General features: G+C 49.3%; 2 protein-coding genes across 4 annotated transcripts in view; one reads left to right on the forward strand and one right to left on the reverse strand.

The window, feature by feature from the left end:
* The window catches only part of HMMR (hyaluronan mediated motility receptor), a 76,919-nt gene extending 58,793 nt beyond the window's left edge, over window positions 1–18,126 (reverse strand). The window contains exons 1-7 of one of the 2 annotated variants that reach the window (XM_073573818.1): window positions 17,983–18,126; window positions 14,368–14,466; window positions 13,864–13,952; window positions 11,920–11,997; window positions 9,022–9,210; window positions 8,624–8,710; window positions 4,528–4,639 (exon numbers count right to left, since the gene is read on the reverse strand). In XM_073573818.1, the coding sequence (XP_073429919.1) occupies window positions 4,528–4,639; window positions 8,624–8,710; window positions 9,022–9,210; window positions 11,920–11,931 (400 nt within the window). In that variant the 5' untranslated portion in view covers window positions 11,932–11,997; window positions 13,864–13,952; window positions 14,368–14,466; window positions 17,983–18,126. The other variant, XM_073573817.1, reaches the window with a different exon arrangement.
* A 160-nt stretch (window positions 18,127–18,286) lies between these two features.
* Window positions 18,287–19,062, forward strand: part of NUDCD2 (NudC domain containing 2) — a 54,309-nt gene continuing 53,533 nt past the window's right edge. Inside the window, exon 1 of one of the 2 annotated variants that reach the window (XR_012231768.1) lies at window positions 18,287–18,588. Coding sequence is in view for 1 of the 2 variants with exons in the window: in XM_073573819.1 (XP_073429920.1) it covers window positions 18,334–18,588 (255 nt within the window). In the remaining variant the exon portion in view is untranslated. The remainder of the gene's footprint in view (window positions 18,589–19,062) is intronic. The other variant, XM_073573819.1, reaches the window with a different exon arrangement.

Below are 19,062 nucleotides of genomic sequence, written 5' to 3' on the forward strand. Positions count from 1 at the left end.
CTTAGCACCATTGGAATCAAATTCAGAGGGGGGAAGGCATATGCTAGGCCGAAGCTCCACCGAACCAGGAAAGAGTCCACCGCGTACAGGTTTTCTCTGGGATCCAGCGAGCAGAACAGAGGAAGTTGACTGTTCTTTCTCCTGGCGAACAAGTCTATCTCTGGAAGCCCCCACCGGTGTACAATCTGTCCGAAGATGGCCTTTTTTTAGTGTCCAGTCTCCCTGTTTGAGCCTGTTGCGACAGAAGTCGGCTGTTAGATTTTGTTTTCCCTTTATGTGTAGAGCTGTGAGGGATAGGAGGTGCAGCTCTGCGATCTGGAAAATGCGATTTGCTACATCCATTAAGGGCCTGGACCGGGTTCCCCCCCGGTGGTTAAATTAGGCTACAGTTACCTGGTTGTCTGAAAATAGTCTGACGTGTTCGACCTGTAAGGACACAAGGAAAGCATTTACCGCCTGCTCTACTGCTAGCAGTTCTTTAAGGATAGAGGAGAAACTTCGTTCGGAGGGAGACCACACTCCGTGGAACCAGTTGCCCTCCATATGGGCCCCCCCAACCCCTGGGGCTAGCATCCATGGTTAGAATTCGGGAGATTCGGTTAATCCAAGGAACACCTCTACGCAGATTCGAACTTAGGGACCACCAGTGAAGGGACTGAATAGTAACGTTAGATAAGGTGACTAGCCTCGAGGCAACCCTCCAGCTGATGGGTGTTGTGTAATATGTCCCACTGTAGGGTTCTTGTGTGGAATTGTGCCCAGAGAACTGCTGGGATGCATGCCGTAAGAGAGCCTAAGTGTGACATAGCTCCTTCTAAGGGTAACTGATGGATTATCTATCACCCTACGCATCTGATGCTGGGTTTTCAGAACTTTAGACACTGGTAACAGACACTCCTGTAAACCAGAGTCTATGGTAAGGCCTAGGAACTGTTGTACTTTCGTGGGTCGTAGTCGTGATTTTTTAAAGTTAATGATCCAACCCAGATCTTGGAGGCTGGCTATTACCTTCCCTAATTGGGTGGCACAATGAGACTCAGTGTTCCCCACAATCAGGAGATCATCTAGACAGGGAATTACTACAATGTCCTGCTCGTGCAGATGGGCCATGACCTCCGCCATTAATTTTGTAAAGACCTGGGGTGCCACTGCCACCCCAAAGGGAAGTGCTGTATACAGAAAATGGCTTATCTCTCCCCCCAATGAGATGGCTACCCTTAGGAATTGCTGATGATCTGCATGTATCAGGACATGATAATAGGCGTCTTTAAGGTCTAGGACTACCATAAAGCATCCACCGAACAGTAGTTTAATCGCCGATTTTACAGACTCCATTTTGAAAGAATAGTTTTAATAAATTTATTAAGGCCTTTGAGATTGATTATGGTGCGATAAGAGTCATCCAGCTTCTTGACTAGAAAGAGGGGGGGGGGGGGGGGGGGGGGGGGGGGGAGTAAAACCCCTTACTTCTTTGTAGCTCAGGAACTTTAACCAATACACCTTTCTGGAGAAGATTGTAGATCTCGGCCTCCAGCGCCTTCTGGTTTGTGGACGAAGAATGGATGGGAGTTAGGATAAACTTGTCACCCGAAGTCTGCTGGAACTCAAATCTTAGTTCTGTTCTTATGATGCTCCGGTTCCAAGGACTACTTGAGATACGCGACCAGGCCGGGTAGGACAGCAACCTTCCTCCCACCTGGTCTGACAGTCATTTGGGCTCGTTACGGTCTCGAGGGTTGTTAAACATATACCCCCTACCTCTTCTCCTGGCGTCATATCTGGGTCCTTCTCTGGAAGATCTCCTTCGATCAAACCACCTTCTGTAGGAGCCTCTTCTGAAAGGCAGTCTACCTAAATATGGGAAGCGTTTGCTATCGCCTGCCTTTTCCAGCAGTTCGTCCAGAACTTTGCCAGACAAGTAAATCCCTTCACATGGGATGCTACATAATTTAGATCTGGCCTGCATATCGCCTGGCCAACACTTAAGCCACAAGGCCCTGCGGGCAGCATTGGAGAGGGCCGCGGATCTGGCTGCCAATTTCACAGAATCCGCCGAAGCATCAGAGAGGAAGTCCGCTGCTCCCTGAGCTGTAGAGGGAGGAAAGAATGTCCTGTCTTGGGACCTTATCCCTAATCTGTTCTTCCAGCTGGTCTAGCCAAACCGTTAAGGATCTGGCGGTGCATGTGGCCGCAATTGCTGGCCGAAGGGCTCCAGCTGACGTCTCCCAGGTTCCCTTGAGGAACGCATCCTCCTTCATATCCAGGGGGTCTTTTAAACTACCCAGATCCTCAAAGGGAAGGGAAGTATTTTTGCAAGCCTTTGCTATAGCCACGTCCAGTTTTGGGGCTCCATGATGCTGAATCTGTCTCTTCGAATGGATACCTTCTTTTAAAGGCCAGAGGTAGGGAGCCCTTCCTCTCAGGTTTTTTCCATTCTCTTGTGATAAGGGCACTGACTATCAGAGGGAATGACCTTCGATTTTTTCGGTCCAAACCCCGAAATAGAGTCCTGAACTGACTTCTCTGATGGGGTTATCTCAATTCTCATTGTAGTATTTACTGCTTTTACCAGATCATTGACCTGCTCCAGTGGGAAACAGGAACGTCCTGATCTGGTTTCAGATGAGGAAGATGATCATGGTGAATCTGATCTTAGCTCCTGTGAGTCACTATCGGAGACTAGGACCAGTGATCTAGGGGACCTTCCCCTAGATTTTGCCAGAGATAGGGATCTAACTGAACCCCTGACTTCCTGCCTGACTATCTTCCTTAGGCCTGTTTCACACATCCGTTTTTTGTGTCCGCCAAACGGATCAGTTTTTGATTTTTGCCGCAAACGGATGCTACCGGATCCGTTTTTTGAAGGATTCGCGGTAGCCGCTAATGCAAGTCTATGGGAAAAAAACGGATCCGCCAAAAACATGGCGGATCCGTTTAACGGAAAACGACGGATTTAAAAAAAGCGGAAGTGTGATCCAGGACTTATACTGGAGGAAAAGTCAGCCGTCTCTTCCGAGACCAGGCGGTTAATACAGGGTCTACAGAGTTTTCTTCCCTGACCGTCCGGGAGGGGGACTCCGCACTCGGCACACTGTCTGTGTTTGCTTTTCCCCGAACACTTTTTCTCCTGGCAGAATGGGAGAGAGGGAAAATAAGGGGAACAGATCATCACCCACTGAACTTTCTCGTGGCTCACTTACTGTGCTGTCGTAAGCCAGGGTACCGGGTTCTGCGGGGGGTCCATCGGAGCCGCCAAACTTACGGCTCATGGATTTCTCAGGTCTCGCCTTCTGAGTAGACCTGTGTTTCTCAGAACGGCTGCTGCCAGAACGCTGCTCCGGTTTCTCTGAAGACTGAGGCTGCGTCTCCTCCAGAGGCTCTGGCTATTCCTGCGACGCCATTATGGGCTGATACAGGGCCAGAAGCAGCTCTCCCTGTGACCAAAGCCCTCAAATAGCCATGGCACCGCCCCCTCTGGTGCTCGCAGGTGTCTTCCACCAGCGTAGTCTCTTTTTTCCTCGTGAACCAGCATCCCCCCCTCCCCGGCAGGGCCGGCGAGACGCCCCCCCACCCAGCCGGCGCACGCCCCCAGGACGCCGCACACGTGCTCGCCGCCCGACCCCCCAGAGACGCGCACCTGTGATGCCAGGGCCGCGGCCTGTAGCGCTTGACCGGCGCATCACACGGCGCAACCAGGCCGCGTCATCAGTCCGCGCCCGCACGCCCTCGGCCTCCCCCTGAAGTGGAAGTAGGCAACGGCGCTGACGTACCCGGGCTTCACCGAGCAGGAAGGACAGCGTCCGCCCCTCTGAGGAGAAAGAGGGAGCCAGCCTACTCACCCAGTACCGGCACTGGCTCTCCTGTAGTGGACACTCTCCCCTGGAGGCCACCTACAGTTGCATCACCTGCACCGACAGTTCCCCTGCCGTGCGGTGCTTCCATGGCCCTGGTCAGGCCGAGGCAGGGGACCCCCGCTGCCTGAGTCCGCCACCAGGCCTGGGTCTTCCACGATTCCAGCTTACGGTATGTCTGCAGGGATCCCCTGTCAGGGACAGGAAACCAAGTGAAGCGGGAGAGAGGGCCACCCTTTTTATGTCTGTAGGTTTCCTGTCCCTGAAGGGTGGATCCCCTCTCTCGGGGTGCTGTCATGGCGATTGAATAAACTGAGTATTATCTGACAAAATTGCAGTGGTGTCAGGGGTGCCACAATTGTATGAACTCCGTACACATTAGACGTAAGCAAATTCCGCCAATCGTACAGTGTGTACAGGGTCCTCCAGTTGCTCTTGATAAGTGACTGGGAAGATAAGCAGCCGGCATGGAGGCCACAGCCATCCCATGTGTACCCATCAGAAGGGGACTGTACACACTAGTTAGTTCTCAGTGGCACAGTTTGTTTGAATCCAAGTTGCAGGTGATGTGGCTACTGCTGCCCTACAGATATGGAGAGCTGTACAACAGGAACAGGCCCGTCAGTGGCACCCCCTATACAACAGTATAGTAACAGGTGCATCAAGTCACACGTACCTAGAAGTGCATTCTTTTCTTTCAGAGACTCCATATCAGCCTTGGACTCCGCCAAGATTGCCTGCAGCATCTGGATTTGGCCTCCTAGATTTGCCTGAACAACATTAATTTCCTAAAAAAAAAAAAAATAAATAAAAACCTTTAAAAGTCATTGGATTTTCTGGGACTGATGGGTGGTCCGGGACTGTCCTCAGACTCTCTTAATAGATAATTCTGCCCCTTTAGGGAGGTGGATCATGTATACTTTGCTGCAGGGATTAAAGGGAATTTGTCACCAGTATATTGCAGTGTAATCTGAGACCAACATGATGTAGGGGCCAAGACCCTGATTCCAGTGATACATCACATACTGAACCACTTGCTGTCATTTTGATTTAAAGAAAAAAAAAATCCCCATTTCCTCTTCTGCATACCACCCCTGTTATGAATGGGTCACCGAGGAGGAAAACAAGACCAAGCCAAGTCACAGAACACCAGAGAGGTTGGTAACTACACAGATTGCAGACCCCTGATCCTAACCACACATCTAACAGCAGCCGCGGAGCGTACCTGCGATGATTCTACATGCCTCGTCACAGCCGGAGGACTAAATAAGCCTAAAGCAAGAAAAGGGGAGAACTAAACTGCCCCAGAGCAGACCCCAAAGGAATAGACAGCTGTTGTGATTTCATTCTCTGGTTCACCAGTTGTGAGTTCCCCTTCTGGACTCCCTCTAGTGGTGACAGGAGGTGGTGTGGCTGGTTTGATCGGTGGAGATCTGCCACCTGAGAATGAGGATGACGATTGGATCTCAGGATTCTCAGATTAGATTTAAGTCAGCCGACACCCTATTCAGTTGCTGGTGATTCCTTCTGGCTTGTCAGCTCTTGGTTTTCAGCTCTGTTCCAGTCATCTGAAGCTAAGTTTTTCTGCTAATGTTCACACTTGATTTTGTTGGCCTATTCAGTTTTTTGTGTGGTCTGCCAGCCCCGGCGGGGGGCTGAGCTGAATTTCCACTCTTATTTATCAGTATTTTGCCTATTGACTTTTTGTCCCTTACTAGTTCGGTCTCTTATTGCTCTGTCTCAGAATATTTCAGAGTGCTGATATAGTGGGAGAAGTCTAGTAACTTCAGGGTTAATTTTGCTATCAGAAGTTTTGGACATTATTTTTGTAGGGTTTTTTGCAGGTTGCAGATAGTGTCTTCCCTTTCCTGTCTAGTTAGTTTGGGCCCCATCATTTGCTCAGCCTATTTTCCTGCCTGTGTTTGTGCCTTCATCTTGTTTCACCGTCAATACATGTGTATTGAGGTCTGCTCTGGGGCAGTTAGTTTTCCCTTTTCTTGCTTTAGGCTTATGTAGTCCTCCGGCCGTGACGAGGCGTCTAGGTTCATCGTAGGCACGCTCCACGGCTACTGCTAGTTGTGCGGTAAGATCAGGGATCTGCAATCTGCATAGTTACCGACCACTCTGGTTTTCTGTGGCTTAGCTTGTTTTGCTTTTTTTCTCCTCGGTGACCCATTCATAACAGACAGCCCCAACACATGTATTGACGGTGAGACAAGATGAAAGCACAAACAGGTAGGAAAATAGGCTGAGCAAAAGATGGGGCCCAAACTAACTAGAAAGGACAGGAAAGGAAAGATACTGTCTGCAATCACGCCAAAAAAACCAGCAAAAATGTCCAACACTTCTGATAGCAAAAAATAACCTGAAGTCACTAGACTTCTCCCACTATATCAGCACTCTGGCATATTCTGAGAACAGAGCAAAAAGAGGCCAATCTAATAAGGGACAAAAAGCAAACTAGCACATAAAATGACAAGAGTGGAAATTCAGCAGAGCCCCAGCCAGGGCTGGCTGACCACACAAAAAACTGAATACACCAAACCAAATCAAATGTGAACATAAGCAGAGAATAAGGCCTGTTTCACACTTCCGTTTTTGTGTCCGCCAAACGGATCCGTTTCCGTTTTTTTGACGGAAACTGATGCAAACGGATCCGTTTTTTAAAAACGGATCCGTTTTTTTGACGGATCCGCGGTAACCGCTAATGGAAGTCTATGGAACAAAAAAAACGGATCCTGAAAAAAATGGCGGATCCGTTTTTTTACGGAAACCAACGGATTTTGACGGATTTGAAAAAACGGAAGTGTGAAACAGGCCTAACTTAGCTTGAGAAGGCAGGAACTGAGCTGGAAACTAAGACCTCAGGAGGCAGGAAAAAAATCACCAGCATGGGAATAGGGAGTCGGCTGTCTTAAATCCAGTCTGAGACTCCAGATGTCCAATCCTCATCAACATCAGGTGGCAGGTCTCTGTTAATTAGATCAGCTTCATTACCTCCTGCCACCACCAAAGGGAGGCCAGAAAGAGAACTCAACTCCTCTGTCAGCACAACCAGCTCCCTCGCCAGAAACCAGAGGCAGACCAGAAAATGAGTTCACAACACCCCCCCGACATACAGACACACACGACTGGTGGTTTTCTGCCAATCAGATGGGGGAGGGGATACATAGAAGAACTATATGACTTAAGACAACCAGCCCATTTCCTTCTAGGAAAATAGGTTATTGACACACCAACCAGCAGTTTAGTAAGTGACATGTCATGGTGCCCTCAAGCTGCTCCGATTACATCTCATGAACCTGGTGACAGATTCCCTTCAAGTAGGAACACAGCGATTAAGAGAAACCAGATGACTGGCTCCCTATATAAAAAAAAAAAAAAAGCCATCAGATCCAGAAATGCCTTTTACCTGCAGATACAAGGCTTATCTGCAGGCAAAAAGGCATTTAAAGCACGTCTTGCAACTTCGTGCACTGCCCCCACCACAATGACTGGAAGTGACCAGCTGCAGGGAGAATATAACTTTATTTTCTCACTGCAGCTGCAGTTATAGTAAGCAGACAGGAGTTCAAGGAAACCAGTCACCGGGAAAAAATAAAAGCCCTGCAGATATGGGATTAGTCACATTACTAACCTGCCCAGCGCCCACACTTAAGGCCCCGTCACACACAGCGATCTCGCTGTGACGGGGCCTTAAATGTGGGCGCTGGGCAGGTTAGTAATGTGACTAATCCCATATCTGCAGGGTTTTTATTTTTTCCCGGTGACTGGTTTCCTTGAACTCCTGTCTGCTTACTATAACTGGAGCTGCAGTGAGAAAATAAAAGTTATATTCTCCCTGCAGCTGGTCACTTCCAGTCATTTATTCATGTAGACCGCTTGGAGTTCATTCTGTTCAGTTTCAGTCCCTTTATGCAAATGGAGAAAGAGAAACCAATCACAAACTAAAATGTTTCTATACTAATGCACAAAGCATGGGCAACAAACAAGGAGAATTGGAACTACTAACACAGGAAAAGAAATATGATGTCATTGGAATCACTGAAACTTGGTGGGACAATACACATGATTGGAATACAAGACTAGAAGGATACAACTTATTTGCAAGAAACAGACTTGATAAACGAGGAGGGGGTGTCGCATTGTATGTTCGAAACGCGTATATCTGCACAGAGATTGACGCTTCAGAGACTGAGAGTTCTGTGGAAACTGTTTGGGTAAGAATACAAGGACAGAACAATGGAAAGGACACCATTGTAGGCATTTACTACAGGCCGCCAGTGCAAGCTGAAGTCCAAGTAGTGGACAACCCCTTCAATGCTAAAACATGCTATTGCATAATCATCCCTGAAACACCTGACCTCTAGGATCAGCAATGATCCTAAATATGGAGAGGTCAACGCTACACAGCAGTTCATGCACAGTAAGGCCACGTTCCCACAGTGAGTTTTTGGTGACTTATGTTGTGCATTTTTGGAAAAAAGAAAAAAAGAATTTCTGCACTTATGTATATTAAGTAATTGGAGCAGAAAATCTGCAACATCAAAAGCTCATTATGGGAACGTGGCCTAAAGCTTCCAAAATAAGCAGGGACCCATGAACTGGCCCACGGTGCAGCAGCACCCTGCAATATGCCACTACTTACGGAGAATGGAATATCCCTTTAAAATTAGGTACGTTATATGAAATAGAACCAGAATGCGATGCGACTAGGACAAGTCACGTATTCAGGTCTGACCCAGGGAAGGAGGCAACGTACAAACACAAACCTTGTCTTTTGCATCCACTTTAGTTTTTGCTTCCATTAGCTCAGCACATAGACTGGTAATTTTTCGCTTTGAGCCGTCATCAGAAAACTAGAAGTGGGAGAACATAAGTTATTCACAGGCTCATTGATTGCTGTCTGCACACCCTTCCATTTTAGCAATGTTAAAGTCTTGTGTAGTACAAGGCAGACGTCAAATCACGTCCCTCGGAGGAAGGTGGTTAGAGTGCCACTAAACCAAGCTGCCGCACTCATAACAGCCACCAGTTTAGCCATGGTCGAAACCATAAACCAGTCAAAAAAAAAGTGTGCATGAGACTTCTGAAGTCTCAGATTTTGCAGGTACTGTGAAATGTGGCTGAAAAATTGCATAAAAACGCAGTGTGTGAACACAGCCTTTACCTTAGTTTTTAACAGGTCGTTTGCCTTGTTCAAGTCGGCAGTTTGCCTTTCCAAGGATGCGATGCTTGCAGCTAGGGAAGATTTTTCTCGCACAGCGGTGACCAGTTTAAGCTCCGTCTTTTTGAGTTCTTCCTCCAAAAGTTGAAGTCTCTTATCCTGTTCAGCACGCTCCTTTAAGAGAGCACGGATCTAAACGATGGGTGAGGGTTGAAAATGTAGAAATTATACTATATAAAGTGTAAAGTGTTAACACAAAAATTAAAACATTTATATTTGTTTTTAATGGAGTAAAGTAAATTAAAGTTTTGACATGTTTCACTTGTAAAACTACAGGGAGCAGCGGCTGAAATTTGTACCACTTGCTCGCATTACGACTGCAGTAAAAGTGGGCGTGGTCTGCTCACGTGTGATGTCACCACACCACTCCCTTGTGGGGGGGGGGGATTGCTAAAGGATAAGGGAGGATGAAGTTTAAGATCACGGTGTGGAGCCATATTGTTGGTGACTGCAAAGTGATATCGAGATGTGGACAGTGACACTGAACACTGCCGTCAGCACCAATTCTGTCAGTAGGTGCTACGATCAGCATCACACATGGGGGTTAGATGGTGCTGCAGACTTCATTGCGCGCTGGGCTTAGATACAGGGCATGCACTGTATCACATAATGAGACTAGATATAAGGCTCAGGTCATAGTAACATAGTTTTGAAGGCTGAAGGAAGACCTTATGTCCATCTAGTTCAGCCTATTTTTAGTGCAGCTGTTCTGCATTGTTGATCCTGGGGAAGGCAAAAACCCACAGAGTAGAAGCCAATTTTCTCCATAGGGAAAAAAATTCCTTCCCCTATAGGTCATAGCTGCATGTTAAGAAAAAAAAAAGTGGAGAAGAGTTAAAAGCAGTGCATTTATGGTAATTTTGTACCAATATGTAATAAACCTAAAAATCAAGGAACCTTTCCTTTAACCCCTTAATGACCAGGGGTATTTTTGGTTTTGCATTTTCATTTTTCCCTCCCCTTCTTTCCAGAGCCATAACTTTTATTTTTCCGTCTATATGGCCATGTGAGGGCTTATTTTTTGCGGGACAAGTTGTACTTTTAAATGACACCATTGGTTTTACCATGTCGTGTACTCGAAAACGGGAAAAAAATTCCAAGTGCGGTGAAATTGCCAAAAAAGTGCAATCCCACACTTGTTTTTTGCTTGGCTTTTTTGCTAGGTTCACTAAATGCTAAAACTGACCTGCCATTATTATTCTCCAGGTCATTACGAGTTCATAGACACCAAACATGTCTATGTCCTCTTATCTAAGTGGTGAAAAAAAAATTCCAAAGTTTGCTAAAAAAAAAAAAAAAAAAAAAAAAATTTGCGCAATTTTCCGAGACCCGTAGCGTCTCCATTTTTCATGATCTGGGGTCGGGTGAGGGCTTATTTTTTCTGTGCCAGGCTGACGTTTTTAATGACACCACTTTTGTGCAGATACGTTCTTTTGATCGCCCGTTATTGCATTTTAATGCAATGTCTTGGCGACCAAAAAAAAAACGTAATTCTGGAGTTGAATTTTTTTTTCTCAGTACGCCGTTTAGCAATCGGGTTAATGCTTTTTTTTTATTGATAGATCGGTCGATTCTGAACGCGGCGATACTAAATGTGTACATGGGTTTTTTTTTTTACGGTTTTATTTTGATTGGGGCGAAAGGGGGGTGATTTGAACTTTTAGGTTTTTTTAATTTTTTTTTTTTACTTTTGGCATGCTTCAATAGTTTCCATAGGAGGCTAGAAGCATGCGCAGCCCGATCGGCTCTACTACATAAGGGCGATGAGCCGGTGGTGGTCGGCACTGAAAGCCATATGCCTGGAACAACCATAGAGGTCTCAGAGACCTCTGGTTGTCCAGGAAACATGACGCCGACCCCCGATCACGTGACGGGGGTCGGCGATGACGTCATTTCCAGCCCAGCGGCCGGAAATGCTATTTAAATGCCCGCTGTCAGCTTTGACAGCAGGATTTAACTAGTTAATAGGCGCGGGCGAACAGCGATTCCGCTCACGCCTATCGCAGGCACATGTCAGCTGTTCATAACAGCTGACATGTTCCGGCTTTGATGCGGGCTCAGCGCCGGAGCCCTCATCAAAGCAGGGGAGATGTCTGATGACGGACTGTGTCAGTCATTGGACATTAAGGGGTTAAAGCATGGACTCCAGGAGAGTTATAAGGGTGAGGCCAAATTAAACAGCACTTCAATAATTTGGGGATTTTGCAGAGGAACAACTGCTAAATGCGACATTCTCAGGCTTTGCCAATTATCTGTTACAAGGCTCAGATCAGCCACCAAACAATGGGTTGGACAGTACCACATCTGCACTGACCAGGAGGTAAATGCGCTTCTTGAATAGACTGAGCAATTGACAATCATCTCTAGGACAGGTCATAAATGAGATCGGTGGCGTTCCAACACTGATCAACTGAAGTCAGCTGTCCCATTGCTGGATATTAGTGATGTATGGGGCAGAAGACCACAGCACAATACACCGTTTAGTGTCTGCTGCCAAGTACTGAGGTTACTCCCACATTTAAGTGGGGTGTCAGAGCCACGCCGATCTCATTTCATTCATCCACCTCACAGATTGGTCATCAGTTGTTTAGTTCCAGACATCACTTTAGAAGGGGTCGTCCAGGTTTTTCATGAAAGTCTCCAGTCCGTGTCTGTAGGGTTATGAATCCTCACATCGTGCACTGTATCACTAGCGACAGTGGCGAGACCAAGCAGTCATATGGCGGCAAGTATGCGATATGCCTACACCCATCCACATTCCAACTAGACGTGTGCAGCCAGGCTGAATAAAGGCAAATACACAGAAAGAGGATAAATGATATCGCATCATAGTGCTGTCACCTCTTTTTCCATGTCCTTCTGTTTCTTCGTCTCCCGGATGAATTCGGTGTCCCGCTCAGGTTTCTGTCTCAGGTTTGGCTGTGAAAAACATGGTGTCAATTACAGATTCACCATCTTGACCAGTCAAGGAAAAATGCTAATTACTTACCGGTAAGGCCAGTTTCACACATCCGTATTTTACCATCAGTCAAAATCCACCGTTTTGCAAAAAAACGGATCCGCCATTTTGCTTGGCGGATCTGTTTTTTTTTTCCCCATTGAGTTGCATTACTGGCGGATCTTGATGGATGGCCATCCGTTAGATCCGTTTTTTGCGTATCCGCCAAAATTTTGGCATTCGGATCCGCATTTTACATTACGCATGCCCGGAGGATTTGCCTCGGCCGCTAATTCTGGCGGCTGAAAAAAATTCTCTGGCAGCAGTTCCTTTAAAATTTTTCCTTTGACGGATCTGTTAAAACAGTCCGGTGCCAAACATTGTGGTCAGTACAGGAACGGATGCCGGGAATTCAGCTGCCTCTGCTGATGTCAGAGCAACAACTTCTTTTCCGACCCGCTCTATTGACAGGGCATGCCTTCAAATGTCATTCTGATTGATAATTTCCACAATTGGATGTGTTTAAATACACTCTTCCTGTGCTGATATAATCTTATAAATGTGTCCCTGCTGTGTATTGTCTGTGTCTGATCATACCACATCTCCTGGGCAGGGGAGGAAGCAAAAGAGTATACAGACATTACATCTTGGGATTGCTGACAATTCTTTTGGTGAGAAGACATTTCCCTGCCAGATTTTAAATAACATTTTACTTAAAGTGCACCTGTCACCACTTTTGGCCCACTATAAGATTCGGCCGCTGCCTTTCAGGGCATATCTACAGCATTCTATAATGCTGTAAATAAGCCCCCGGTCCGACCTGAAAGACAGGAAAAAAGTTTATTATACACACCCGGGGCGGTCCAGTCCGATGGGTGTTGTAGGTCCGGGTCCTCCCATCTTCTTGCGACACCGCCCTCCTGTTGCTTCACGGCTCCCAGGCATCGCACTCCTGCACAGCTGTACTTATCTGGACTGTTGAGGGCAGAGTAAAGTACTGCATGCAGTGCGAAGGCGCCGGAAAAGGTCAGAGACCCAGCGCCTGTGCACTACAGGAATTTGCTCTGCCCTCAACAGGGCAGATCAGTACGGCTGTGCAGGAGCGCGATGCCGGGGAGACATGAAGCAACAGGAGGGTGGCGTTGCAAGAAGATGGGAGGCACCAAACCTGCGACACCCATTGGACCGGACCGCCCCACGGGTGAGTATAATAAGACTTATTTTTCTGATCTTTCAGGTTAGATCGGGGGCTTATCTACAGCATTATCGAATGCTGTAGATAGGCCCTAAAAGGCAGCGGCCGCCGCTTATAGCAGCCAAAAGAGGTGACAGGTTTGCTAAAAAAAAATTAAAAAAAAAAAACAATCGTTTGTGTGATGTCTGTATACTTTTCCAATTATAGAAATTATTGTTCCAAGGTGTATTGAAAAACCCTTTAATTCCTTTTTTTTTTTTTTAAAACACGGGCCCCGTATTAGCTTTGCTCCAGTTGCTTGGTAAAGTATCGGTCACTAGAGGGCACAGCAATAACTGAGCCAAGCTCCTTAACCCCTTACAGACATCCATCGTACATGTACAGTGCAAGTCGGAAGCGGTTCTATGGAGCAGGCTCATGGGGAGAGCTCGCCCCATACTCAGCAGGTGAAAGCAAGTGCTGGCTGGAACACCGCCACTATCAGCAGGTGGCATGGAGCACTATTATTAACCTGTTAAATACCACCGTTAGACAGTGGCATTAACAGCACATTGGCATGGGAGCCGGTCATCCGATGCACCCATCGGGACACCCGTGACAGGCGTCGGGTGAGGGCACTGTCCTGTCCGGCTGGAGAGAATTCTTCACTTACCGTTGAACCAAGAGACGTGTGCTTGCGAAGCCGTGCTGGGGACGTAGGCTCGTCATCTCGGTCCACACTCTGACTGTCCGCACACGAGTCTGAATGGTAAAGGGGAACGTTTTATAGGAATTTATTGCAGAATTCTAGAAAAGCCTGCATACCTATAGTATTTAATAAGAAATCTCACCTGTACTCCAAGTAAACCATGGCACATACATTCCTGATCCTAGTTCCAGACCATTATGTCCAGGAGATGCATCTCCAGCACAAATACCACTAGAAACCGTGAAAGGTGCCGACGGCCCCCATACACCCAGTACACAGACATACAGCGGCTGGCAGGCACCAGTGCGGGGGCTGGGAATTGCGCTCTAGATCGAAGCCGGATCATAGCTAGCCGGTATCCACTAGATAACACCGCACAACTTTTTAGATGCTTTTAAATTAGTAATGCAGCGGCTCTTGGCCCCTACGTACAGCAGCATACGCAGGCAAGTGATCTGAATTACCAACCTTTCTTTGCTCTAAACCGCTGGGATTTTTCAAACGATACTGGTCCCTTGAGGCCGTCAGTCACCTTGACATCATAGGATCCTGGAGCCGGGGTACAGCCTTTAAATAAAATGCATACATTAACTGTATAGATTTGCCTTTACTGTATGATGCAGTACACCTCATTTCTGCCCACATTTACAACTTGTATGCCAAGGTCCCAACGTTTTGCGATGGATACAACAGATACGTCAGAAGCCTTCCTGACAGTAAAGATTTGCATTATTGAGCCAGCGGTGCAATACCCCGCAGTGCAGCTAGATGGAGCAGTGCAAACAAAGCAGCAGCACTCATGTGCCACAGATGGGTTGAACAAGTCAGGCATTGGTGGCCTATTCTATCCATACGTTTCAACACTTGAAGCTTGGACAGAGGTGACTAGTCACTATATAGCATGTCGCAGCAATGCATTAGCCATAGGCTATAAAATGTATACGTTTAAAAGGATAGATCCCCTTGAATGTCCCAGGCTGCAGACTATAAAGAAACAGCTCTTTATTCACCTTCCCCTAGTCGACCTACGCCTCTGCTCCTCATGTGTGGCATTGGCTGTGGCGCAGACATCACAATGAGAGTGCGGCAGCCAATCAACAGCTCTGAAGAAGGCAGAGCCGCTGAACTCACAGACTGACTGTCGACAACTATGGCACAGACCTCACATCGGCAGCCAGCGAGCTCAAAGGTTCTCAGTATAGAAAGAACGCTCCCTATAGAGCTGCTGATTGGCTGCCAAGCTCTCAACACATCAGCGCCAGAAAACAGGAGCAGTGGCGGAGTCGCTGGTGGATCCGTGGAAGAACAAATCCTTCAACTACATCCAGGTCCCCCATCAACTAGATGTCCTTAAGTCTGTACTGTCCTCTGCCCTGATGTTCAGCAGCTTACAGGAGATTGTGCAGCCGTCAGGTCTGGAAGCCGGCTGTCAGACACAGCCACACTCCCCATAAAGAAGGGAAAACAGTCATTTCAAAATGGCCAAACCAAGAGGTCTTGTGAAGGGGTATTTTGAGGTTATTGAAGGGTCTGCCCAGACTTCGTAGTCTCTATACAGCATGCACACCACACACTGTCAGGGTCCTGCAGTATTGCTGGTGAGAGTGGGAAGTCATGGGCAATTCACTTGTATTGAGCAAGGCCAAGCAGGTCTAGTGGACACGTGATTGCACGAATGCAAACCACATACTTGTGATCACGTGAATGGCCGGTCTCACTGGTAATACCGGGAGGGTCCCGACAGGGTGCAGATTCTGTAAGGATTCAAAAGTCTGTACAGTATATACATAGTGAATGCAGACTTACAAGAAAATCCCTTTAAATAAAGCTTTAAATGGACTCATCTGTTGCCATTCTCCTGATACGAGCTCTTCCCTCACAGTGTACAGCTGATTCCAAGGAGATCACCACCAGGAAACCAATGAAGGTAAAGCACGCTCACCTCTGCTTCATTCATTCTCTACAGGACTGCCAGAGAGCCCACAGTACAGCGCTCATCTATGGCAGGCACCAAAGAGTATGAACGAGTACAAGAGCACAAATATGCCAGACCCACCGACCCTTCAGCATATAGCTAGCGTGCTCTATGGAGCTATTCCATCTCTCTCCGCTGCTTCCTGAAAAATACTGACGCAACCAGCACAGGACAGCTTAGATCAAATACTCTAAGGAAGTCTCATGAGGTTTATATTGCCCATTGTGAGAGCAACATAAAGTAGGGGCAGAAATCAAGAAGCTAATGATGGACTCCTTGTTGTAGCTTTGAAGGAAGGAGAAAAAAAAAAAAAAAAACGTGGCCTAGGGCTACCTTCATCCCCCCCACCCTCCAACAGCAGTCCAGGGACACCCCCAACCCTGCCAGCGGCAGGCTAGGGCCTCCTCCCCCCCAACCAGCTACAGCCCGGGACCACCTCCTCCCCCCCACCCAGCTACAGCCCGGGACCACCTTCTCCCCCCCACAGCCCAGGACCACCTCCCCCCCCCACAGGACCACCTTCTCCCCCCACCCAGCTACAGCCCGGGACCACCTTCTCCCCCCCACAGCCCAGGACCACCTTCCCCCCCCCCCCCACCCAGCTACAGCCCGGGACCACCTTCTCCCCCCCACAGCGCGGGACCACCTTCTCCCCCCCACAGCCCGGGACCACCTTCTCCCCCCCACAGCCCGGGACCACCTTCTCCCCCCCACAGCCCAGGACCACCTCCCCCCCCCCACAGCCCAGGACCACCTCCCCCCCTCACAGGACCACCTTCTCCCCCCACCCAGCTACAGCCCGGGACCACCTTCTCCCCCCCACAGCCCAGGACCACCTTCTCCCCCCACCCAGCTACAGCCCGGGACCACCTTCTCCCCCCCACAGCCCAGGACCACCTTCCCCCCCCCACCCAGCTACAGCCCGGGACCACCTTCTCCCCCCCACAGCCCGGGACCACCTTCTCCCCCCCACAGCCCGGGACCACCTTCTCTCCCCCCCCCCAGCTACAGCCCAGGACCACCTTCTCTCCCCCCCCCCCCAGCTACAGCCCAGGACCACCTTCTCTCCCCCCCCACCTCCAGCTACAGCCCAGGACCACCTTCTCTCCCCCCCCCCCTCCAGCTACAGCCCAGGACCACCTTCTCTCCCCCCCCCCCTCCAGCTACAGCCCAGGACCACCTTCTCTCCCCCCCAGCTACAGCCCAGGACCACCTTCTCTCCCCCCCAGCTACAGCCCAGGACCACCTTCTCTCCCCCCCAGCTACAGCCCAGGACCACCTTCTCTCCCCCCCCCCCCCCCAGCTACAGCCCAGGACCACCTTGTCTCCCCCCCCCCCCCCCCAGCTACAGCCCAGGACCACCTTGTCTCCCCCCCCCCCCAGCTACAGCCCAGGACCACTTTCTCTCCCCCCCCCCCAGCTACAGCCCAGGACCACTTTCTCTCCCCCCCCCCCAGCCCAGGACCACTTTCTCTCCCCCCCCCCAGCTACAGCCCAGGACCACTTTCTCTCCCCCCCCCCCAGCCCAGGACCACCTTCTCTCCCCCCCCAGCCCAGGACCACCTTCTCTCCCCCCCCCAGCCCAGGACCACCTTCTCTCCCCCCCCCCAGCCCAGGACCACCTTCTCTCCCCCCCCCCAGCCCAGGACCACCTTCTCCCCCCCCCCCCAGCCCAGGACCACCTTCTCCCCCCCCCCCCCAGCCCAGGACCCCCTTCTTCCTTCCCACCTCTGGGCACATATAATCCCTCCCTCCTGGACTCCTAATCTCGCTTACAGATTACAGTTCTGGGCAGGTATGGGTTGAGGATCCACAGCAGAAGAGCCGAGCGCCCCGCTGCCATCTCCGTGTGCCCGTCACCCGCAGCAGTGCCCGGCTCTGCCAACCCCAGCATACACCGACACAGCCTGGCATTGCGGCACCAGAACATGGCACACAGGATAGCAGAGTCCTCCGCCCGCACATACCGACGTGCTCGTTAAACCTCTTCAGAGGCGCCTTGGGAAAAGACATGTTCACGGTTCCGGCACCGGCCAGCAGCACAACAACCAGCAATTACCGACTTTCCTCCTATCTCCTCTTTAAAAACAGCGCAGAGAACAGCCCACCAATAGCGGAGTTACTCCCGACCAGCAACGGGCGCTGCAACCAACCAGGAGTGTCTATCAGCCGTCCAATCACACGTTAGAGGTTAGACCATTGAGTGGATGTAGATTGATGCGCCTCAGGGGGCGTGGCGGGAAGTGAAATCTCTGGGGCGTGTTTTCGTTTGGATTAGTCCGAAAATTCGCGCTTCTATTGGTTGGGGCCATGACAGACATCTTTATTAACCAATAGTAATAAACCGCAGTGTTAGAGAGAGGGCATCTTCCCCTCAGTGTATAATATGGTGCATCCTACATAAACGTATAATGGCCATTTGGTATAGATCGTGTGTCACGTGATTCTCGGTTCGTTTGATGGTTCAACGGGTAGTGCGCATGCGCATTGCGCACAGCAGCTTTTCGTGCGCTGACTTGCAGGGCATGTCGGTGAATTTCGAGGAGCGGAGCGGGGTGGTGCCGTGCAAGACTCCGTGGGGCTGCTGGTACCAGACAATGGAGGAGGTGTACATAGAAGTGCAGGTGCCCCCCGGGACTCAGAGCCGGGACGTGCGCTGTAAGCTGGGGATCCGGGAGCTGGCGCTGACCGTGCGGGACACCGTCTTCCTACAGGTGCGGGCAGCACCGCGGCCGGTGACGCTGCAAAAACCGCAGCTCTGCATTGTTGGGGAATACTGCGCTGTAGACAGATGACACAGCCTGTTTTTTTGTAAGGCCTCTTTCACACTTCAGTTTTTTGCATCAGTCAAAATCCGCCAAAAGGACGGATGCCGGATCCGTTGTTGAACTGATGACAACGGATGACACCCATCCGGGTTTTTTTGACGGATCCGCAAAATGAAGAAGTTTAACCCCTTCATGACCCAGCCTATTTTGACCTTAATGACCTGGCCATTTTTTGCAATTCTGACCAGTGTCCCTTTATGAGGTAATAACTCTGGAACGCTTCAACGCATCCTAGCGATTCTGAGATTGTTTTTTCGTGACATATTGGGCTTCATGTTAGTGGTAAATTTAGGTCGATAATTTTTGCGTTTATTTGTGAAAAAATCAGAAATTTGGCGAAAATTTTGAAAATTTCGCAAT

The sequence above is a fragment of the Dendrobates tinctorius genome, unplaced genomic scaffold, assembly GCF_039654945.1.
Source record: "Dendrobates tinctorius isolate UK_male_01 unplaced genomic scaffold, ASM3965494v1 ptg000036l, whole genome shotgun sequence".
Classification (NCBI taxonomy): Eukaryota; Metazoa; Chordata; class Amphibia; order Anura; family Dendrobatidae; genus Dendrobates; species Dendrobates tinctorius.